Source organism: Perna viridis, chromosome 13, assembly GCF_037379345.1.
Source record: "Perna viridis isolate PV_CMFRI_1.1 ecotype Kerala chromosome 13, ASM3737934v1, whole genome shotgun sequence".
Taxonomy (NCBI): Eukaryota; Metazoa; Mollusca; class Bivalvia; order Mytilida; family Mytilidae; genus Perna; species Perna viridis.
In genome coordinates, this window is record NC_142457.1 from 28,888,149 (window position 1) to 28,913,142 (window position 24,994).

General features: G+C 33.6%; 1 protein-coding gene and 1 long non-coding RNA gene across 2 annotated transcripts; one reads left to right on the forward strand and one right to left on the reverse strand.

Moving 5' to 3' along the window:
* Positions 1–708: 708 nt before the first annotated feature.
* On the reverse strand, positions 709–5,114 carry LOC148600235 (uncharacterized). The gene is made up of 2 exons (XR_015917950.1): positions 4,958–5,114; positions 709–1,143 (listed from the first exon to the last, which is right to left on the reverse strand). It is a non-coding gene; the product is annotated as an uncharacterized LOC148600235 (long non-coding RNA).
* A 297-nt stretch (positions 5,115–5,411) lies between these two features.
* On the forward strand, positions 5,412–24,260 carry LOC148600236 (angio-associated migratory cell protein-like). The gene is made up of 11 exons (XM_088559683.1): positions 5,412–5,572; positions 11,044–11,139; positions 12,126–12,245; positions 15,049–15,188; positions 15,676–15,820; positions 16,517–16,603; positions 19,972–20,087; positions 20,817–20,893; positions 21,526–21,616; positions 23,166–23,320; positions 24,150–24,260. Exons 1-11 carry the CDS (start codon positions 5,482–5,484, stop codon positions 24,220–24,222), a joined length of 1,191 nt encoding a protein of 396 aa, XP_088415809.1. The 5' UTR covers positions 5,412–5,481; the 3' UTR covers positions 24,223–24,260.
* Positions 24,261–24,994: the final 734 nt, after the last annotated feature.

Here is a 24,994-nt window from a genome sequence, read left to right on the forward strand (position 1 = left end):
AGTTTTCTTTTCCTCTTTTTCTAGCCCGGACTTGACTTTTTATGAGCAGCTCATCAGGTGTTTTTAGAGAAGCAAAGGACGCTTACCCTACTGGTGCAACCAACTGGTCTATGCTCCCATGTTGTAGTGGAGGTGGAGTCCAAGTTGCACATTTGCTTTCGTTGCTTTGTAAGTGTTATTTTGGTTATTTTATGTTCTTTATTATGTGTATCTGTTTTCCTGTCTGGTCTTTGTCCCTGAATTACAATCTTTCATAGGCATAGGAAACAAAAACTTATTGGTACTGTTTTGGCATCCTATATTTAAAGTACATAACATCTAGAAATGTCTTAAGAGGATAAGAAAACAGGTGAAAGATGTCAAAAAAAAAATTATTGGTACTGCATACTGTACCTGTCAAAATTATTGGTAAGGTCGGAGCAGTACCAACTGTACCAGTTCCTACACCCATGTCTTTTGATTTCCACTTGAATCTTGATTCCCTTGATTATCTTTTTATGGTCATCCACAATTTGATTGACAGATAAGAAGTTTCCAATTCACAGATGAGACAAGTTATCTTCAGACAGATTTTATATGTTACTGACAACCTACCACAGACTAGCTGTCGTGGTGTAGCTCCAACTTTACCATTGATCTACCCATAAATAAAGCCTTAGGTACCAAGCATGAGCAAATATGTCGTTCAAATCTAATAAACAGGTCAAATGGGTTTTCTTATGTTATTGTAAATATTAAGTACAAATACAAATGTAAAAGAAAACTCAAAAGAAAATGTTTAACAATACAGTTTGTAAATACTCAAAATTAATCATATTGTTTATCTCACAACAAACCTGACACATTCTTTGTATAGCAATAATTTTGACTATAAGTGTCATAATAACACAATGTTTCTCTATTTACACAAGGTATTCATCCTTAATAATCATTAACATGATCCAGGAAATCCAGGAAATCAATGAAAATAACTACATCTTAGTAGCATAATTGGTGAAAAAACTATGTTATTATTATCTTTGTTTCTGATTATCTTCTATAATTGTGGCACGCCTCTTTGCTCTCATCTTTGCACGTCTATCTCCCAGAACTGATTTCTGTACACCTAGAAATCCGAGTGGTCCAATTAGTAATGCCAAGGCCCTAAAACATAAAACAGCAGCAATGTCATACGTATTATAGAATTAACAGCCAATTAACTATTTAACTATTAACTATTTAAGAACTTAAAAAAAACATTGAAAATAAAAAGGTAATCTGTCTCATGTCTATGAATATAATCACTATGTTGTAAATTTGAATTTAAGGTACTATCTTCCTGTACAAAAATGTCAACTGGAATCCAACTGGACTGCACCAGGATTCCAGCAGGATTTTGAAAAAATAACTAAAATCATCCTGTTGAAGAGCAAGACACTTAATTAATGAAAATTCCTGCTTTGAGAATCCTTGTCCTGCTTTCAATTCCTGTTACAGTTATTTGTACTTTCCTGGTCATTACCAGAACAGTAATAGGATTTTCTCTTAAGTTATAAACACAACAGGAATTTTTAGTTTTGTTATTTTTTAGAACTGGATTTTTTTACTTAGAATTATTTTCATCCATACAGAACAGGATTTTTATACCTAGTCATTTTACCCACTTCTACATAGTTCTAAAGTAACACATGATTTTGACAATTTGATGTTAACGATTATATTACTATTTCTAAAAGATTTGAACATTATGAAAGTCAATCATGTTTTAAACCAAACAAGTCAGTTCAAGTCTAAATTAATATTCAAGAATTGTTGGCTGAAAAAAAGTCTTTTACTGCATGCAGATAGCAAAAGTTCATCTAATATTGGAAGATTACCTGACCTTACATTTGTGTAATGCCTAATTATTCTTCAATTAAGCAGTTGCTGATTATTTTTCATTTTTTGTTATAATTTTACAAGTGATATCCTCTACTTTCTGGCTGTTGGCCATTTTTGCTGACCTATCAATATTTTGAACATCTGTGTAATTCTGGAAGTTCTCATGGTCAGAGGCAAGCTTGAAATAAATTTGTTTAAAAAAAAAAATAAAAGCTTTTTTTGTGTTATATTTTGATTTTCCTTTTTTTTACCCATCAAGTCTGATATTTGACATTGAGAGATTATTGAGGGCCCCAGGGTTGATATTTTTTTCAATAATATTATACACCATTTATTCAAGCTTATAATTTAAAAACATAAATTATAATGAAAGTACAAACACTTTAGTATGCAATATTCTTAATGATGAATTGTTAGAAAGTATTGCTTTGCCATTTATGATTATAAGCTAAATGATACCCATTAGGATCCCTTCATTCCAGAATGCATTGGTAACCACATGACATGAGTATTTCAACTATTTGAAAACTGACTGCCATTACTATCTGGTAGTTTAAGTCTGGGCATTTTCCTCATTTGTTCAGAAAAATTTCTTAGTATAGAAGATGAATTCTCTTTGTGTTCTGTCAAGAAATGATAAAAAGCTGCACATAAGCCTTTGATGTACAATGGGAAGGGAATGTTAACAGGAAATTTGGAAAAGAAAAATTCTCAGGAGTAAATATAACAGTGACTGGAGTGAGTCTGGTAAGTTTTTGTTTTGTTAACTTGCAAAAATTGGCTTCATTACTATATCTTATTGGATTTGAATGGATCAATGTGAAACACTTAATAGGAAGTATAAATCAAAAGTGCATTTTTTCAGTACACACAAATTATATCTAATACAGGGAATATTTTGACTGAAAAGACTATGGTCAATACTACTACTGAATACAACTTCTTTTGTGTATAATCTGGTAGTCTGTGTTATTTATTTAAACTTCTGATATATCAGACACTCTTATTGTAGCCAATCACTAATCCCATGTTATATAATATCATCTAGAGGTCTTAAGATGATCCAAGGTTACATAATAATATCTGGAGACCTTAAAGTCTCGAGGTGCCAGTGTAAGTACATGTAGATCAACCAATATTGTGCCTTAAATCAGTGGCATGCTGGGCCTGGGTTTGCCCTTTGAAATAAAAAGAATGTTTGTATATCCAATTCTTGTAGATCTCTTAAGCAAGTAAAGTTTATTTACCTGCAAGAGTAAATATGGGTAAAAATGAATTTTCTGAAATTGGAAAAGGGGGTGGTGGTAATCAGAGTTCAAGGGATCATGTGTGGATGCATACCTAGTCCTACTTTTTTTGGTCAAATATTCATCTATGTCATATTCTCAGTAAACAAGAATAGTTTTTTACACTGAGTTAATTACTGAATACTTCATTTTGATTTTAATAGAAACCATCCTTAATTTTTTTTCAGGTCATGTATCATCCTGGTGCAAAAAAGAACAAGAAGCAACTGTGTCCCTCATAAAAGCAGCTGAATGCGTAGATAACAGAATGTTTTGCATATGCAAAAAAAAAAGGCATGGACCTTTATGAAACCAGAATAAAACTTACATTCATGTGTTCTAAAGTGTAACTGATTGAAATATTAGAACTTATCTGTTTTTAGTAAATTTTGTATTCATAATTGTGTTTTGTCCTTTTTAAATTCACACTAGATGTTGTACATAGTTTTGCTAAAGATCTGGGTTTAGATTTTGAAAACTATATTTCATATATCTTTTAAAAGAACAGGATCATTAGGGAAACAGCATGATTTATGGCATCATGTAAAGACAGCAGGGTTCCTGCTATGAGAGCAGGATTCTAGGAACATTTGTAAATTCCGGGTTTGAGAGCAGGATTCCTAGTTCAGAGCAGAAATCCAGTATCAGAGTATGATTCCTGGCATTAATTGTTGAGAAGGAATCCTGTTTTAGTTCAGAGCAGGATTCCTGGTTTCAAAAATGGGATTCCTTCTCTGCTAATTTAAATATTTCGGCCTATTTTCCAGTTGGTTTCCATGTCTTGCTCACAACAGGATTTTGTAACTTTCCTACTGGAATTTGGAATATCCTTATCAACCAATAATATTACAGTTATCTGGAATATCCTCATTGGCTCCCACAGATGAAAATATCCTAAAGGAAAATCTGCAAAAGTGGTAAATGATAATGACATGCCATCCACTTCAGTTAAAAGGCAGCTTATGCTTGGCAAGCACTTTATGTCACTTTTATAGTAAGTAATTGCCTAAAAATCAAATTGTATATGGACGCCTATAGTTATATATGTAGATGCTTTTGCTTCAACTGTATGACTTTTTACAGATAACTGATATTGTCCTTATATACAAATTTTAATGTTGTTATATTTGTGTAATTAATACTGCATAGTGAAATCAATCAGTTCAGATTGGCTTATCATTTCATGAGAACCATGGTAGCTATGCTACACCCCAACTGCTCATGCATATTCATTATTTTGAAATGCAAAAAAGCAAATGCAGTCTGGGAGATGTAAAAGTAATTCATATCAATTTTAGGGGAACTTGGATTTCAATATGCCATGTTTTCCCTAATTTTTGCTGGAACTGGCCAAAAATAGCTATGAATAGGTCAAAACTTAATGTTGCGTACAGTTGTTGAAAAAAAAACAGTTTGAATTGAACAGGCCAAAAGTATGCTTGAACCATGCAATTTGACCTCCAGTCACTTCTTGGGAAAACCATGTACATGAGGGTGCAGTTGTACATATGTTTGAACGAATAAATATTTGTATTTGTACTATTGTGTCTCATGGGTTCCACTGTAACACGGTATTGCAAGACATGTAGAATAAAAACATGGAAAAATGCACTTTTTTTGGTATTTCTGGTGCTGAGAATTGGGACCAAGTGTTAACACTAAAACTATATTTTTAACAAGTTTTCCCAAAAAATACTAAAAATAAGCCAGAATTTTTTTTCAAATTTTCTAAGGTCATGAATTCCATGATTGAAGATGAAGCTAATTGAAGGGTTTACAAGTTATCACGGTCTCTTGATTCTTGTAGTTACCATCCAGTTGAAATTTTCCCCATAGGTGAAAGCTTCATCGTGGCAAAGAGCTGTTATTGTTACAACTTTTCATTCATGCCAATCATGGTATAAATAAAGGCCAACGAGTTACAATTTAGAGCGTATAATTGAAGACGATGAAAATTTTACCTCCAAGTCACTCATGTGTTTAAAATTATCATGGTATCATGAATTAAAAACAATCGACGAGAAGAAGTCACCTATTTTTGATTTTTGGGTTTTTTATACATATATACAAAAATAATGAATTATAAAGTTATCAAAAATTGAAATATCAACCTATCGAATAATTGAAATTTCTCTTCTTCCGTTCTCAATTCGAAACAAATATATAATGAAATTATTTGTTTCTGAAGATATGTTTTGAATACTACTTGTTACTTCTCGACCCCTCTAGTCGGTAATTGGTGAGGCTGCGCTCGTGAGACTGAAAGCGTCTTAGTCACATTGACGACATCTGTCAAATTTAGAAACACGTGTTGTGTTTGTTTACATTTGCTGAAATGGACAGCGAAAATGTAGATGATGTGGATGATCAAGTAGCTGATATAAACGAGGAAGACATTGTTGAAGTTCTTGAAATAGAGGGCGATGGTACGTTAACAATTTTGCTCAAATATAAACAATAAAGCAACCGATGTCAAGCAGAAAAAAATAAGTGATATGCAATATTATGAAATACATGTACAGTGTAACGGGAGTTCGACTGTCTCTGAGTTGTCATACTAAAAATTTCCATCTCATTAAGTGTCAAATAGATTGGCAATTAAACAGCCAAATAAAACAAATGACAATAATGGCGATGTTGAATTGAAATATTACCAATGTTCTAGGATTTTTCAGAAATTGAGGTTTCCTCGGGAAAAAATCCATATAAAATCAACTTTCCCACAGTCAATGACTGCTGTCTTAACAAAACAAATCCTTACAGCATTTGAAGTTTTCAACTTGCCACAGGAAAGTGTAACTAAGTACCTAACTTTCCCTGACCCAAATTTCACTTGCCCTGGAAACAGGAAATAGGAATACTAGAATAATGATTACTGACTTATTTTATTTACATGGACATTTATATCAAAATGGCTATTTTGTCAGATCTGGTAAAAACTCGGATAGGGAGGGGGCACTCCAATACTTCTTTGATAGGGGTGCCACCATATTAATATATTTTGCCTTTGAAAAAAAATGTAAACCTCTTCATTTATTTGGTCAGGAAAAAACTTAATCCAGTATATGTAAGAAGTGTTCCCTTGATTATGATACACTGGTACATATTATAACAATATTGATCATTCATTTATTCTACAAATATGAAAATAGTTACAACAGGTCAGATGACAGGACAAGGAAGTTTTTAACTATCCATATAATTTGTATTGTAAACTTAAAAATTATTTCCCCACCTATTCACATATTTTCAAGCTAAAAAAAAAAAAACACTCCTTGAGATGTTTAGGTTTCCCACACACAAAATAAAAGAATGCTTCTATTGTGCATTTAAACACAGAATAAATGAACACTTCCAGTGTGTGTTTAAACACATGATAAACGAACACTCCTAGCATGCATTTAAACACACAATAGACGAACGCACATATCGTTTATACGCACGATAGATGAACAATGAAAAATAATAATATTTACAAATAATGAAGGAATAAAAAGAAGAAAATTAAGAAGAAGAATTAATGAAAATATATAAATTAATAATAGCAATAAAAATATAAATAAAAGTTGAATCGGAGTACAAAAATAGATGAACGCTTCTATTGTGAGTTTAAATAAACAGTTGAATCGTGCATTTAAATGAATGCTCCCAGTGTGTATTTAAACAAATGCTTCTTCATGTAACGTGTGTTTAACTTAAATGAACGTTCCTATCAAGCGTTTAAACGAATGCTTCTATTGTGAGTTTATTGTGTGTTTAAATGATTGCAAAATGATGTGAAAACACATGATAAAGCTAAATTGGGAAACGTGAACGTCTCAAGGAGTGTATCTATTTCAGTGGCATGTCTTATCACCTTATTCATGTATATAGGAAGTGGCCTCCCAGAGGGTAAAATGATCACAAAGGCTATTTTGCCAGCCCTAATTAAGGTGGGACATTACCAAATGGTGTTACCGCATGAGTTATAGTTCTTGAAATTAGAAATAACACAATATACATGTAAATGGGTATGCTTTTAGAATATTCATTAAATAGTTATAAATGGGTTTGAACAAGTTTTTAGGCATAATTTGACCAATTAAGATGATATATGATCAAATACAAATGTAATGTCCATGGTACTGTTATGTAAGGCAAAAACACTTGACTGTACTAATTAAAAGCAAACAAAATTCTTGTCTTTAGTCATCACTTTGTCAAGTGATGTTTAAACTTTTTCAAATGTCTTCTCTGAAACTACAGGATGGATTGCAACTAAACTTGGCATGAATGTTCCTTAGGGTGTTCTGCAAAGAACTGACTTGGGGATTTTGATCCTTTGAAAAACATGGTAGCTGTTACTAGAAATAGAACATAGGGGCCAGACAGAAGTTTTTCACATTTATCTTCTGTCATAGGGGTAAAAGTACTCAGCATGATGAGATCTACATGTATCTGTGGTCAAATTTTTATGTTAATAAATCTGTCAAGCTATGTTTGAGTAATTACCTTTTTTGAAATTTTTACCTCACCTGGCCCAAAGGGCAGTGTGAGCTACAAAAAAGATGTATTACTATCACTTGGATCTGTTGTTGTGGTCTGTCGTCATTGCATTAACAATTTTTCAAAACTCTTCTTCCTGAAATTACTTGACCAATCAGGACCAAACTTTGTATAAATGAAATCTATCTGTGGTCAAATTGTTGTATTAATCTGTTGCACCATGTTTGAATTATTGCTCTTTTTCGACGTTTTTCTGTTTTTAATGTTATTTCTTTGAAACTGTTCTCCTCTGGAAATACCAGATAAATTAGAACCAAACTTGGTATGAATATTCGATAAGGTATTCTACATATAACTTATTTGAAGATTTTTGACTAGAAAAACATGTTGCTAAAAATACAACAAAGGGGTCAGTCAGAAGTTTTTCTCATATATCTCCAAAACAGTTACATGTACATGTAGGTTTAGCAAAATTTTTCATATGCTGAAATGATCCTTATTTTAAGGCCTACAAAAGTGCATTGGATTATAGTCATCGTACGACTCCTTATCAGAGATGTTGGCCTTGAAAGGTGAAAAATTATGTTTATTTTTTACTGTTTTCAGCCAATATCTTGAAAAGATGATAGGTAGGAAGAAAATTTAATTGCTGAAATGATCCTTATGATAAGGCCTAGAAATGTCTGCAGGGATCAAAGTTGTCGGATGACTCTTGACAGATTCATTGCCCTTGAAAGGCAAAAAATATGTTTTTTGCAGTTTTCATACAATACATGTATCTTGAAAACTATGATAGATAGAAAGAAATATTCTTTGATGACATGATCCTTATGATAAGTCCTACCTAGGTCTTTTGAGTCAAAATTGTCAGACAACTCCTTGTTAGAGTTATTGCCCTTGAATGCAAAAAAATTACCAGGTGAGCGATTCAGGCTCATGGTAGCCTGTTGTTATACCCCTGCAAACAAAGTTTTGGGGTATATACATGTAGGAATCACCCCAACTCAGTGTCTGTCTGTCCTTCTGTCCTCATTTCTTGCAAGCACAAGTCCTCCTAAACCGCTGTAGGGATTTTGATGAAATTTTATAGGAAGGTTGGATATCATATATATAGACGTGTATAAAGGAATGTAATTACTGCTGGAGGACTCCTTAGGAAGATAGATCAAATTTAGGGTGTTATATGATAAAACTTTATAAGTGCAACTGCTCCTAAACTGCTCAAGGGATTTTGAAATGTAATTTTATGGGAACTCCTAAGATTTAGGTATCATATGTAGATGACTCCAAATGCAGATAATTGAAATTAAGGGTTTTACATGGGAAAACTTTGTAAGGGCAACTCCTGCTAAACCCATCAATTTTAGAGGAAGGTTGGGTATTATATGTAGATAAGATGTGCATGAAGAAATATAATTACTGTTGGGAGACTCCAAAAGGAGATAATATCAACAAGTGTTTTTTACATTTAAATCCATTTGAAGTGGAGATATTCTCTAATTATAATGATTATAACAAAAATAAAATAATAAAATATACACTATATGAAAGCTGTAAAAAAAATACATGTATGTATAATTACATTATTTGTCTAGTACATTTGCAGTGCCCTGTGTCTTTATCACATTGAATAATACTATACCACGATCTTATTGATGATCACAAACTTGTAACAAAAATATTAATTTGTCTAAAGTTAAGAAAGCATCAAATGATGCAACAACAATAAGGTAGGGAGAAATAATTTTCATGAACAAGGCACTTAACAGGTCTGTATAGCTCAGAGCTTGCAACTGTTCATACTGTCATCCAATAACCTGGTGAACTTATGTTCATCCAATATCCTGGTAAACTTCTAATTATACTGTCATCCAATAACCTGGTACACTTCTGTTCATTCTGTTCATACTGTCATCCAATAACCTGGTAAACTTCTAATTATACTGTCATCCAATAACCTGGTAAATTTCTGTTCATACTGTCATCCAATAACCTGGTAAACTTCTAATTATACTGTCATCCAATAACCTGGTAAACTTCTAATTATACTGTCATCCAATAACCTGGTAAACTTATGTTCATACTGTCATCCAATAACCTGGTAAACTTCTGTTCATACTGTCATCCAATAACCTGGTAAACCAAAGTTGTTCGCTATCAGTGTGTAGTTTTAGCTTGTTTGAATTTTTCTTTGGATCTTTTTGTTTGTATTAATTAGGGCCGGGCATAATAGCCTATGAGACTATTTTACCGGATCCGGCAAAAAAGCCATGTCCTACATGTATTTATATCCAATTTGCACAGTGTTAATATTCATATGGTAATTATTGGAGATGTGCACCTTCCTTTTTGGAGAAATTCTACAAGCTAGAATCTTGGTTCCCTTGATAATTCTTTTGGAGAAATTCTACAATTTTTCAACCTTTCTTACACGTTGAACTAAGGTAATTTGGTCCTTTAACATAATAAGTTGTGTACAGTACCTACTTTGTAAAATCTATAACTAAAAAACATGTGAACCAATATCATTCAAAATTTGCCCAGTGCTTTATATTTAGCCTGATACATGTGGACGATATGAATCTTATTAGTGAGAAACTGTAACATATATTTTATATGGATATTTACATGTTGACCTCACTCATTATTTTAGCAGTATATGCTACATGTATCATAAGTACTTACAGTAATTCATAACACACACTATACATCTATAGTTTCTTTAAAAACATGTAACGTAATTGTTCTTGTTTTTTCTTTTGTTTCGTTATTCTGTATTTTAACATTTTAAAATATTTTAGTTGCTTCATACACTCCTTTTTCAGTTTTTCTCATAGAGAAATGACTTTTAATTGCATCTTGGTGAATTGAAATATAAAAGATAGCTGATTTGATTTCAAAACAACTTACTTAAGAAAGAATGAAATGTAATTATCTACTTTCATATATCTGTTAACATTTATTATACCCCCGTTCCGTAGGGGAGGTAGGTACCAGTATTCTGTTTTACACTAGTCCATCATTTTGTCATTCTGTAATATTTTTATTGTAACAAAATTCTCAGCTTCTTTAAATCACAAGCTGTTGATATTTCATACAAAGCTTCATATGGGTAAACTGTTTCATGGGATGTATTTTTATTCTCATATGACACCTACTTCCCACCCCCACCCCCATACCTTTAGGGTAATTTATTATTCGACTTGATGTTAAGCCTTACTTGTACACTCTTGTTCTTTGGCTTTATCATGGTAAATTTTTTATCTACAAAAGAAAATAACTTGACAAGGCTTACACAATGTATTATTTTAAATGTACATTAGTGCATGTACATGTACAGTTTTATAAACCTGTTAATGATCTAGGTATTCATTTATCATGTTGATATGACTTTGTGTTCTTTTAATTTCAGGTTTGGCAGAGAATCTAGATGAGATAGAAATAGAAGGAGATGAAGATGTTGGTGATGTTACAGATAACTCAACTGTTGTCTTCACAGAGCATAAAGGTGGCTGCTAATTCTTAAATAAATTTAAGTGGATGATTGACAAAAGAACATTATGCCAGCACATGTGAAAAATCTTATTTGGCAATAGATGTACAATACATTAAATTTATTTGATGAGCTTTAGGAACAGTCAAATGATGACATTTCCCTGAGCTGATTGTTTCTGAGGGAATAAACCTGACCGTTTCTGAGGGAATAAACCTGACTGTTTCTGAGGGAAATAAATATATTGATATTGATATTTTGCGTATTGTTTTTATCATGCAACCACATTCTCTAAATGAAAGTTAAAACATGTGAAATTTGTCGAAAATAATTTATCTTTCGAATGTGGCGGTCGGCGAAGTACCTTTACACTTTTTACCTGTTTCCCGTTTTTCACATTGCTCATAACTGAAAAGATAACCAGGAGACAGTATAATGCAGTTGAGGAATGGAGCTTTGTATTATTCAACACCCTTTATTTGTATGGTAGAAAGATTAGTTGCAGGATAGATAAATATACTTGTATACCTACACTTATACTTTTAAATTTCAAGCTATGCCAGAGATTTTTTTCTGTTCTGGAAAAAATCTCTGGCATAGCTGAGAAATGTTCTGTTTCTCTTTGTCCTTGCTGTAAACCTCTTTGCATGTCATCAAACATTGAGATATATAGCACAATGAAAAGTGAAATAACAATTAATACAAATTGTACGACTTATATTTTTTACAATTTTATTTACTTTTGTAGTCATGGAATACATGTATGTGTCCACTGTCTCTAATAACATGTAGTTATCTTATATGTTATGTAGTCTCATACCAATAGTTACATGTAACTTATTTCTATTTACTCTTTGAGTCAAAACTGACTTAAGTATTGTATTATTTCAGTATGTGAAAGAAGTATAGATCTTATTTGCAAATGTTGAAAAAGTATTGTCGTCTAAATAACAAGAACTTAACTCTAGCTTTAACTGTTTGTGGTTTTTTTTTATTTTCAGATGCTATTTTCACAATAGATATTGATAAGAAGTCCTGTGATCTAGTTGTAACAGGTGGCCAAGATGACCGAGCATTTGTATGGTCTTCAAGTACTGGAGAACAGCTAATGGAGTGTAATGGTAGGTAATATATAGTGGTGGCCAGGATGACCGAGCATTTGTATGGTCTTCAAGTACTGGAGAACAGCTAATGGAGTGTAATGGTAGGTAATATATAGAGGTGGCCAAGATGACCGAACATTTGTATGGTCTTCAAGTACTGGAGAACAGCTAATGGAGTGTAACGGTTGGTAATATATTGAGGTGGCCAAGATAATCAAGCATTTGTTTGGTCTTCAAGTACTGGAGAACAGCTAATGGAGTGTAATGGTAGGTAATATATAGAGGTGGCCAGGATGACCGAGCATTTGTATGGTCTTCAAGTACTGGAGAACAGCTAATGGAGTGTAATGGTAGGTAATATATAGAGGTGGCCAAGATGACCGAACATTTGTATGGTCTTCAAGTACTGGAGAACAGCTAATGGAGTGTAACGGTTGGTAATATATTGAGGTGGCCAAGATAATCAAGCATTTGTTTGGTCGTCAAGTACTGGAGAACAGCTAATGGAGTGTAATGGTAGGTAATATATAGAGGTGGCCAAGATGACCGAGCATTTGTATGGTCTTCAAGTACTGGAGAACAGCTAATGGAGTGTAACGGTTGGTAATATATTGAGGTGGCCAAGATAATCAAGCATTTGTTTGGTCTTCAAGTACTGGAGAACAGCTAATGGAGTGTAATGGTAGGTAATATATAGAGGTGGCCAAGATGACCGAACATTTGTATGGTCTTCAAGTACTGGAGAACAGCTAATGGAGTGTAACGGTTGGTAATATATTGAGGTGGCCAAGATAATCAAGCATTTGTTTGGTCTTCAAGTACTGGAGAACAGCTAATGGAGTGTAACGGTTGGTAATATATTGAGGTGGCCAAGATAATCAAGCATTTGTTTGGTCTTCAAGTACTGGAGAACAGCTAATGGAGTGTAATGGTAGGTAATATATAGAGGTGGCCAGGATGACCGAGCATTTGTATGGTCTTCAAGTACTGGAGAACAGCTAATGGAGTGTAATGGTAGGTAATATATAGAGGTGGCCAAGATGACCGAACATTTGTATGGTCTTCAAGTACTGGAGAACAGCTAATGGAGTGTAACGGTTGGTAATATATTGAGGTGGCCAAGATAATCAAGCATTTGTTTGGTCTTCAAGTACTGGAGAACAGCTAATGGAGTGTAATGGTAGGTAATATATAGAGGTGGCCAAGATGACCGAGCATTTGTATGGTCTTCAAGTACTGGAGAACAGCTAATGGAGTGTAACGGTTGGTAATATATTGAGGTGGCCAAGATAATCAAGCATTTGTTTGGTCTTCAAGTACTGGAGAACAGCTAATGGAGTGTAATGGTAGGTAATATATAGAGGTGGCCAAGATGACCGAACATTTGTATGGTCTTCAAGTACTGGAGAACAGCTAATGGAGTGTAACGGTTGGTAATATATTGAGGTGGCCAAGATAATCAAGCATTTGTTTGGTCTTCAAGTACTGGAGAACAGCTAATGGAGTGTAACGGTTGGTAATATATTGAGGTGGCCAAGATAATCAAGCATTTGTTTGGTCTTCAAGTACTTGAGAACAGCTAATGGAGTGTAATGGTAGGTAATATATAGAGGTGGCCAAGATGACCGAACATTTGTATGGTCTTCAAGTACTGGAGAACAGCTAATGGAGTGTAACGGTTGGTAATATATTGAGGTGGCCAAGATAATCAAGCATTTGTTTGGTCTTCAAGTACTGGAGAACAGCTAATGGAGTGTAACGGTTGGTAATATATTGAGGTGGCCAAGATAATCAAGCATTTGTTTGGTCTTCAAGTACTGGAGAACAGCTAATGGAGTGTAATGGTAGGTAATATATAGAGGTGGCCAAGATGACCGAGCATTTGTATGGTCTTCAAGTACTGGAGAACAGCTAATGGAGTGTAACGGTTGGTAATATATTGAGGTGGCCAAGATAATCAAGCATTTGTTTGGTCTTCAAGTACTGGAGAACAGCTAATGGAGTGTAACGGTTGGTAATATATTGAGGTGGCCAAGATAATCAAGCATTTGTTTGGTCTTCAAGTACTGGAGAACAGCTAATGGAGTGTAATGGTAGGTAATATATAGAGGTGGCCAAGATGACCGAACATTTGTATGGTCTTCAAGTACTGGAGAACAGCTAATGGAGTGTAACGGTTGGTAATATATTGAGGTGGCCAAGATAATCAAGCATTTGTTTGGTCTTCAAGTACTGGAGAACAGCTAATGGAGTGTAATGGTAGGTAATATATAGAGGTGGCCAGGATGACCGAGCATTTGTATGGTCTTCAAGTACTGGAGAACAGCTAATGGAGTGTAATGGTAGGTAATATATAGAGGTGGCCAGGATGACTGAGCATTTGTTTGGTCTTCAAGTACTGGAGAACAGCTAATGGAGTGTAATGGTAGGTAATATATAGAGGTGGCCAGGATAATCAAGCATTTGTTTGGTCTTCAAGTACTGGAGAACAGCTAATGGAGTGTAATGGTAGGTGATATATAGAAATAGCCAATTGCAAGATGATCAATCAACTGTACAGACTTCTAATACTGGAACACAACTAGTGTAGTGTAAATATTAGGGTATATATAGTAATGTATGGTCACTTAAAATTTTGATGTCCCTGCTTACACACTAACTTGGTACATCTTAAGTCCTCAGAGTATTCTTGAAGACAGTTTTGTTTTAAGTTACATAGGAAGACTGGTTTTCCAGAAGCACAGGATATTGTACTTTGCATCACCCTTGTTTAATCTTGTACATTTTTTATCATTATTCACAAATTTTGCTTTCTTCTTAGGTTTTAAAGATTCAGTAACATGTGTAGGATTTAGCCCTGATGGTGGTATGGTTGCCATGGCAGACCTAAGTGGTGTCATCCGTGTGTTTAAAATAGAAACCAAGAAGGAAGTGTGGTCATTTGAATGTTCTGACACTGAGGTATGTAAGATTACCACATTCTAATTGTAAGTTCAAACACAAGCAGGCCATTGATAGGTGAGTATCATATATATTTATGGTAAGATGTCATTCATGAGGGTTCAACATCCCTCTGATGATTTTCTCAAACACAGAACCAAAAGTCCTACTTAGATTTTAATGGAGATTGATATTGAAAGCTTGAATCTTGAAGATCAAAATGTTTTGTTTTTGTATTACATGAATCACTAGTTATATAAACCTTATCACAGTCAAGACAGTATCTTTACAAATTTTTAGACTTTACATTGACTCTTCAAGTCAAAGCATAACTGATGTAAAATATATTATATCTAGTTTGTCACCAAATTCTTTATGGGTAAATCCATGACACATTAGTGATCATATTACATTTAAAATAAAAAAACATCAAACATTACTAATTGTTTTCAAAAGTATTTATTGTATTGACTGGGACTATATTATGTTTTTTTGACAACTTTCCTAGTGGTTACAATGGCATCCTGTTGCTAATGTCCTATTGCTAGGGACTACTGATGGAGATGTTTGGATGTGGAAGATACCAAGTGGTGACTGCAAAACATTTCAAGGACCTGGATTTACTGCTAATATAGGCAGGATATTACCAGATGGTAAGTGATAGTAACTGGTATACACAAAGTGCCTGCAGTAGAGTGTATTAAATACATGACCTGAGACGACAAGCAATATGTGTTTTATTATACTAAATACCTTTGAGCATGTGAATTGATATAATGTATATAAATTGCTAGTCTAGAGAGTGAAACATCCTGGGATCATCATTCATCGTGTCGTTGTTTACAGGCTGGGAAAGACAAAGACCCAAATAATACCCCACTATATTTCTGTGAAAAAAAAAAACATGTGGGACTCTTTAAAAAAACATGTAAAAAAGAAACATGTATATCATGTGCTGTAGTAAATCCGTTTATTATCTGTTCAGGTATCTATTTTTTCTGTGTTAAACTGACCTAAAATATGTGTAATAATTCAGGGATGTCAGTAGTATTTCCAGTAGCTGGTAAATTGAAGAAAAATTTGCAAGAGATTACCCATTTTTTAAAAATAGTGTAGCCTTCAAAAGATGAGCAAGTAGCCATCAAATTTTGCCTTTTGACGGCTTCTATTGATATCCCTGAATAATATTGTCACATTCTATTCTCCAGTTACTGTACACTGAGTACAAGTGGACTTAATGTCGTAAAACAGCAAAATGTACTACCAAAATTAACATGATTTCTAGGTTAAGTTCGTTTAAGAGAATGAAATGAAAGAACTTTAATGCTGTATGACATTTGTTATTTCAGGCAAAAGACTTTGTGTAGGCTATGATACTGGATTGGTCAAGATATGGGACCTAAAGGATGCTACCACAATACATAGTTTTAATCCTGGTAAACTCTTAATTTCTGTAAATAACTCAAATTCAGTTAAAGTGCGCCAAAGGCAATTTTCGTAGTCACAAGCTATTTTCAAAGACAAAAAACTATTTCCTGATATAGCTTCGGGTTCAACTTACTATCAGGGTTATGCCAGATTGTAAAAACATAGTTTACGGGACATTGATCCGGTTCACTGAACAAAAAGGATAAATATCTAAGACTCAGTCGACAAAAACCCTATGTCACAAATTAGGGTTCCCTTAAAGAAATACACAGAAAAATATCAAATACTCCAAATGAAGAACACCCAATAAGTTTTCTAGGGAGAAAAATGGCTAGTAAACATAATTGTAACAGTTATTTTTACACCAAAAACGATTTAAAAAAATTTTCCACAAAATACGGATGTCACATGAAACACAGTGAATTATGTTACAATTTTCCTGAAGCTGTAATGCAAATGTAACTGGCACATACAGTAAGTCTGTGTGAGGAAAAAATACCATGAAATTATAAACAAGATAAAAATGAATGATTCACACGTAAAGGATAATGTTTTTATTGAAAAAAATACATGATTGTTATCTTTTTTCCAAATGTGCATTTAATTGTGAATTACGTTATGATGTCTCTTGCTTCTGTTAATGGTGGTAGCAAACTTTCCATATTCTTATTTAAACACGCATCAATGTCAGTCATAAATGGCTCTTAAACAGATTTTCAGGTGCTATATATTTTTTCACATTCTTGGTCAAGTACAAATCCAAGAATTACATTACAGTGAATTACGTTCAGGTAATTTCTTTTCAACAGATAAAAAACACTGTTCTCGGAACAAATTAAGTATAAATCATTATCAGTGACATCGCCTGTCATTCGGACATCTTTAAAAGGGAAGTTGTGACACGGGAACAATTTTTAGGCTTTCATGAGGTTAACATTCCCTCTAGTCTTAAGTGTCCTTAATTTCTGTTAAGTGCAGTTATTTAGATATTATTGATTTTCAGTTTAATTTAATTTAGAAATGGAGAATTCTTGTATTGGTAAGATGTTATGACAATGGTATATTGTTATGTATGATATATAAATTAAGCATTGGTATATATTACGGTGTGACGTAATTCACAACATTGTAACGTAATTCACTGGTTCATAAACTGTATTTTGATTCCAGAAAATGGTTTTACATGACAAATTGTCTTGAGAAACATTGAATTAATGCTGAACAAAGATAAGAATAACTTTCAAAAAACAAAAGTCATTCAAAAACTATTTAATCATTGCAAGAATGTAATTAACCACAAAAAAAGATATGTGTGCTTCTTCGTGAACCGACATAGATAAATTATTTTTTTGTTTTTGTTTACTCAGACCACTTGAAAACAAGGAATATATATTGAACTCAGGCATAACTGCAATAAAATATTTGATAATGCACCTTTAAGGATATACCAACGATCAATTTCAATTTCTCAGCTATATAGATGACGTAATATCTTTAAACAATCTTAGCTTCAGGGATTTGATATATCGCATCTTTCCCAAAGAACTTGAGATAACGGATACCACAGACACTGTGAAGTCAGCCTCATATCTTGACCTGCAAGTAGAGATCGATGGTAAATGAAAACTATTGACCAAACTTTACGAGAAACATGATGAGTTTTCATTCAGAATTGTCAACTTTCATTTCATCTCTGGCACCATCCCTTCAGCCCGCGTATGGAATTTTCATATCACAACTCAAACATTATGCCAGAGCTTGCCGTAACTACGCAAACTTTTTGTATCGTGCTAGACTTCTTGTAATTAGGCTTCTGGAACAGGGTTATGTTGCTACTAGATTGAAGTCATCACTACAGACGTTTTATGGTCGTCATCATGAACTTGTGGATCGTTATGGTGTATCCATCTGCACCATGAAAATTGATTTGTTCAACGTATCATAGTTTTCCTTCCCTCTTTCGTCTACCCCAGATTTGACTTTTTATGAGCAGCTCAACGGATGTTTCTGGAAAAGCAGAGGACGCTTACCCTACTGGTGCACCTGGTCCATGCTCCCAGTTTTCAGTGGAGCCCAAGTTGCTCATTTACTTTTGTTACTTTGTATGTATTATCTTAGTTACTTTATCTTCTATGTTGTGTTTGTCTGTTTTCCGTGTCTGGTCTTTGCCCCTGGATTACATTCTTTTAATTTCCACTAGAATCTTGGTTCTCTTCTGTTATAAAATATAGAGCATCTTAAAAAAGATAACAATTTTTTAACAAATATTTGTTGCGTGTTGTGAATTTATTGTTGATCTATCAAATGGTATCATTTGAAGCACAGTTTTGAATAATTATATGATGAAACTATTATTATTCATCATGGGTGTTCAGAAGTAACGTAATTTACTACCAAAATATACTGGGCATGTTCAAAATTTCATACAGGACATAAATCGACCCATCAAGAGCTATCTTGTGTGTTTTCTTGCAATTCAAACTTTGTTTTATTAAAATTAAAACATTTGAGTTGTTTCCAGTATTCAAGATGTCTGGCCGCTTTTCTGCTCCTGTTGGGGCACTTTAACTGAATTTGAATGTTATGTTTAAGTAGCATTCACATTTGTCACTTTGCTCCAAATAACCCCAGATTTATCTCTGAATAACCTTTTGACGTCAGAGAAACAATGTAATTTCACATTGTACTTGCATTAATCGTTAGGATGAAATGTCTGAATTTTATATGGACAGTTACTCAATACTAAACAAAAAGTTGCAGTCACTTTATGGAGGGAGACATGTTATAGTGACTGTATTTCTTTCCTTTTTGTTCTCTTTCTTCTCATGGAAAAGTTTGGTGGGGGCCATTATTTTTTGTCTATTGACTTAGATAAAAAATACTAGCATTTGGCATGTAGATGTATTACCATGGCTGTCACATATTATGGTGACATTAGCAGGGGTGGACATCATTTGCCATTTTATTTCTATTTTACACATGAAATTTCCAATAAAAGGGGGTGCAAACCCCCTGCACCCTCCCCCTGGATCAACCACTCTATTTGTGAGATCTTTACTTCACATGACTCTTTACCTTGGAATTTAAGCTTACATTTATCACTAATTGTTTTTACAATGTGATGTAATTAATTTCTGATGCTATTGAGTAGCATGCTGCTAATGCAAGTAAATAAAGCTTAGTAAAGGTTACAAAATTTTGCTTTTGGTGCAATAGGATACAACTATAAATTCTAACATGGGATACATTGTTCATACCGTAATTACTCCTAATGCTCTGGGTTTAAATATCTGGTTGTATCATGTCACATCCAAGAATCATTTTGTCTGACATTCTTTTCATTTGTAAAAATGTTATTGATACATTAATATTTAAGGTCGAGAAGGTCATAGCTCAACTGTTGTCTGCATGGACTGTCACCAAGACAACACTACAATAATGACAGGATCTACAGATGTTACCTGTAAACTTTATAACTCTAGCACAGGGAAGGTAACAATTTCTCTAAGATTTAATAAAAATGAAATGTGCTGAATTTTATTGAACCTTTTATCGTGTAAAGTTAGGTAAACTAAGAAGAATGTTAGTCATCATTTGAGAAGTATCCTAAGTAACAGGAATCAATTCAACTTTAAATTATTATCACATGACTTTGTAATCAGCTTTGTGATTGGTTAATTCCCTGTTTATTTTGTACATGTTGTATAATCTAATTTGGATCTGTCATTCAAATGGATATATATATATTTCTATTTGATTTTTAAATTCTTGACAAAATGCTTACATTATCGAATGAGGAATTATTTATTTGATCAAAACTTGAAAAGAACTTCTGATGTCACTTGATAAATGATGTTCAAGACTTTATCATGTACATAGTTATTGTGCATGATTTAATTTGATATAAAACTGAATGCCTTATTGGCTTTTTCTTTTGTTTATTCCAAGAATTTAATTTCAGAAGTACATGTAACAAGCTTTCTGATTAGGTAAAACATTTTGTTTGTTATCTCAGGGACAAAATTTTGTTGTGTTAACCTTCTTCCGTCAAATTTTGATACTGAAATAAAATAATAAGCAGTGACTTATGCTTGTTTCTGTCTACATCCCCAATGCTCCTAGTGTGTACTTGAAAATAACCTGGTTAGCAGTTTATATAGTGTGCACCACATGATTTGGGTTATTTCTTCATTGACAAAATATGTATACACTATTTTACAGCTTCTAGGAACACTAGATTGTACAGATAAAGATTCAACAGAAGACAACTCTGTAGAATCATGTGGATTTTCTAAAGGGTAAGTAAAATAAAGACCAAGACTATTTTACTTTGGATGATTATACCATGCAAAACAAAAGAAATATAAAATTATTAAACTTCAACAGTTCTGTTAAATGGTTGACACTCATATTGTATTTTTAAATGGATGAAAAGACACGAGAGGACCTCTGAAAAGGGAAATTTGATTCTCCAGTGCAAATATGTCAAGGAGGGTTTAAGTGTATCTTTTTGTGAGCTATGTTCACATTATACTTGATGTCAGAATAAACATTTGATAGGAACAATGGTCAAATCACCACCAATTGAAAATCGCCTTGGTAATAGAATCATAGCCAGTGTGATAATGTAAACAATAAAGTGCTGGATGGCAGTGTTGTTGGATTTAAGCAATTAAGATTTTAGGGAAAAGGTGTTAAATTTTATAGTTGAGCCAGTCTTTCAAAAATGGTTAATACATCACTGACCAAGTTATTATTTGCCCCACAGGTATAGTTCAAATAATTTAAATAAAACAATTACAAATTTTTGATAAAAAAAGATTTCTTTAAATTTTTGTGACATTTTACATGAAAGTATATTATACAGTGTTCTGTTGACATATATTATAGGTTGATTTAATGATTACAGCATATTTTTTTTTCATTATAGACAAAATTATGCAGCATCTGGCACATTGTTAGGTAAACTAACAATATGGGATGTACCAAGTCAGACAGCAAGAAATGTTTGTCCACATCAGGTAGGTCGGCTGTACCAAGACAGACAGCAAGGAATGTTTGTCCACATCAGGTAGGATGGATGTATCAAGTCAGACAGCAAGGAATGTTTGTTCACATCAGGTAGGTCGGATGTACCAAGTCTGTTCACATCCGGTAGGTCAGATGTACCAAGTCAGACAGCAAAGAATGTTTGTTCACATTAGGTAGGTTGAGTGCACCAAGTCAGACAGCAAGGAATGTTTGTTCACATCCGGTAGGTTGAATGCACCAAGTCAGACAGCAAGGAATGTTTGTCCACATCGGGTAGGTTGGATGTACCAAGTCAGACAGCAAGGAATGTTTGTTCACATCCGGTAGGTCGGATGTACCAAGTCAGACAGCAAGGAATGTTTGTCCACATCGGGTAGGTTGGATGTACCAAGTCAGACAGCAAGGAATGTTTGTTCACATCAGGTAGGTCGGATGTACCAAGTCAGACAGCAAGGAATGTTTGTTCACATCAGGTAGGTCAGATGTACCAAGTCTGACAGCAAGGAATGTTTGTTCACATTGGGTAGGTTGGATGTACCAAGTCAGACAGCAAGGAATTTTGTTTGTGTACATCTCCTGTGATGTGTACAAACTTTTTGGAAATTAAGATATTGATTATTGTACATTTATCGGCAATTTGTCCTTTTTTTTCCTTTAATGTTTCTGCCTGGTATTTTTGGTATCTTGCATGCTGGTTGTATCACAAAAATATCAGATAAAACAAACATGATTGACATGATGTAAACATGGAAGAATCGATTAGGGATGTGGTCTTTATCTTACTTTTTTACTTGATTTTTTCTGGGGACAAAAGTTAATAAAAAAATGAATGTATTTTATAAGTAAATAAAAATCAGATTACTAATAAACAGAATAATAGTTACTTTTAAAAGTTACTACTTCAGCACCTGGAGTGTTCGTATCGCAACTTATACGTTATGCCACAGCTTGCCGAGACTACACAGACTTTTTGTATCGCACTAGAATTCTAACAAATAGGCTTCTGGAGCAGAGATATGTTGCTACAAGATTGAAGTCATCACTACAAGTGTTTAATGGTCGTCATCATGAACTCGTGGATTTTTTACGGTGTATCCATCTGCACCATGAAAACTGATTTGTTCAATGTGTCATAGTTTTCCTTGCCTCTTCCATCTACCCCGGACTTGACTTTTTATGAGCAACTCGGTGGGTGTTTCTAGTAAAGCAGAGGACGCTTACCCTGCCGATGCACCTGGTCCATGTTTCCAGTTTTTAGTGAAGTCTGAGTTGCTCATTTGCTTTTGTTACTATGTATGTATGATTTTAGTTACTTTATGTTCTTTGTGTATGTCTATTCTCCATGTCTAGTCCTCGTCCCTGAATTACATTCTTTTGATTACCGCTATAACCTTGGTTCCCTTGATTACTCTTCCAATAAAGCTACTGACAATATCATGTGGAATATCTCGAACTCAATTTCACGTGCTTGTTGAGATATTCCACATGATATTGTTTGTATTAAAATTGAAAGTAACTATTATCCTATATGTATTGTAGGCTGGTATTGTGAAGTTACAATGGGATGCTTCATCACCTTTAGTGTATACAGCCTGTTTAGATGGTATTATCAGGTTATGGGATGCTAGAAATGGACAGTGTGTAACACAGTGGACAGGACATCGGGATGCCATCTTAGATTTTAATATCTCTAGGTAATCCTTTTCTATAATTTCTGGGGACTTTTTTTCTATTTACTGTGCATAGCAAATAGCAAAAGAGAGCTCTGGGTAAGATCTCAAAGAGATTATGTTGGTTGTTGTCATCAGCTCTTGCAACTAAGTCATAATATACAAAACTGGAAATGAAAGCATAGTTTTCTCATCAACACTCCATTCAAAATATCACAAGCAATTAGTTTTCTATTACAGTAACAGGTACGGATAAATGCCAAAATATTTTAGGTCTCATCACTCTCAAAATAGGGAATGAAATTGTGGACCATACTTTTATGGCATCGTATCACATCATAACATTAAGCTGTTTAGTGGTAGTTGTGTGCAAAAATTGGGGTTGGAATTCAGCTCTAAAGGGGATTTTGTTTACACAGTGTTGAGATTTACACGTGTTGACATTCACTTGTGTGTATTGTATGCATAATGTTGGTAGAAAAAAATCTGTCTGTGAAATTAGACTCGGTCCAGAAATTGAGTAAGATTTTTTTAAAATACATTTCCAAATAAATCCAGTCTAATAGACATTTTTCAGAACGGCGAAAATTGATACCTGTGAATATGTTCACTTGACAGAATCCGCGAAAATTAACAACTGAGAGATATAATACAATTCCAGTAATTGGCTTAAAATCTACGAGTTCATTTCTTCCACCTAAGTTGTACATTTTAATTAGCAAAACTTGCAGTGTCTATGTAATATCCACAACTTCTTTGTTTTAATTGGAAAGTTTTATGCTTGCCTTGTTTTGTTTATTTTTCTCTCTTGTTTTGTTTTTACTTTGAACACCATTATTACTTCAAATTTCAGGGATGGAAAGACACTAGTTTCAGTATCAGAAGACAATACAGCCAGAGTTTTCTCACTTCATACACCAGATTGATGATGATGATAATGAACATAATAAACTGCCCAATTTTTCATGCTTTTTTCTTTTATTATTGCACCTAATGGATCAAGTATACCTGATGAATTGATTTGACTCTAGTTTTAATTTATTGTCCTTGGCTGCAACATGACCTAGTTATGATCTGCATCCATCTGTTACTTTTATTTTGTGGAACTTCTTCACTGATTTATTTTATTTAAATTAGCACAATATGAAGTTGATCATCCTGTACCAGCATTTTGATGAAACAAGTTTTACAGTGACTTCCTGAATAGGACACTTTTGTGATATGTTAGTCATAATTTCATATTTACTAATATCTTAAAAGTCTATAAGAGTCCATATATTACAATATATCATTCTTTAAATACATTCATTGAAGGTCACACCTTTCAAGGTGTGACAACTTGTATAATCTACATGTATAGCAAGACAAAGCAATGAAAACCACTAATTTTCCCACACTACATGCAAAGGCACACAAATTTATAAAAAAAAAAAATTAACCAAAAAATATTCACCAAACATGTCTGTGTACAATTATATTTCACTGTTGCCATGGATACTGCCCCTGAGTGTTTCGGACAGAAGTGTCAATTGGTACAAGAAGTTTTTTTACAATGGTAAATGTTGATATTTTCAGCCTCGATTCTCCAACTATACATGTTATTAGTGAACATGTTTTAATACAAATAAAATTATTGGTTTTACAGAGTTACAGCTTACATGTACACAAAGTAGGTACCCTTTAAGTACATCAGACAGA

Bases quoted from the DNA above. Each gene is read 5' to 3' on its own strand.
- LOC148600236 (XM_088559683.1), top strand. From the start codon at position 5,482: ATGGACAGCGAAAATGTAGATGATGTGGATGATCAAGTAGCTGATATA. The intron at 11,140-12,125 runs GTGGCTGCTAAT...TTTTATTTTCAG, and splicing joins TGTCTTCACAGAGCATAAAG to ATGCTATTTTCACAATAGAT. The intron at 21,617-23,165 runs GTAGGTCGGCTG...TATGTATTGTAG, and splicing joins GAAATGTTTGTCCACATCAG to GCTGGTATTGTGAAGTTACA.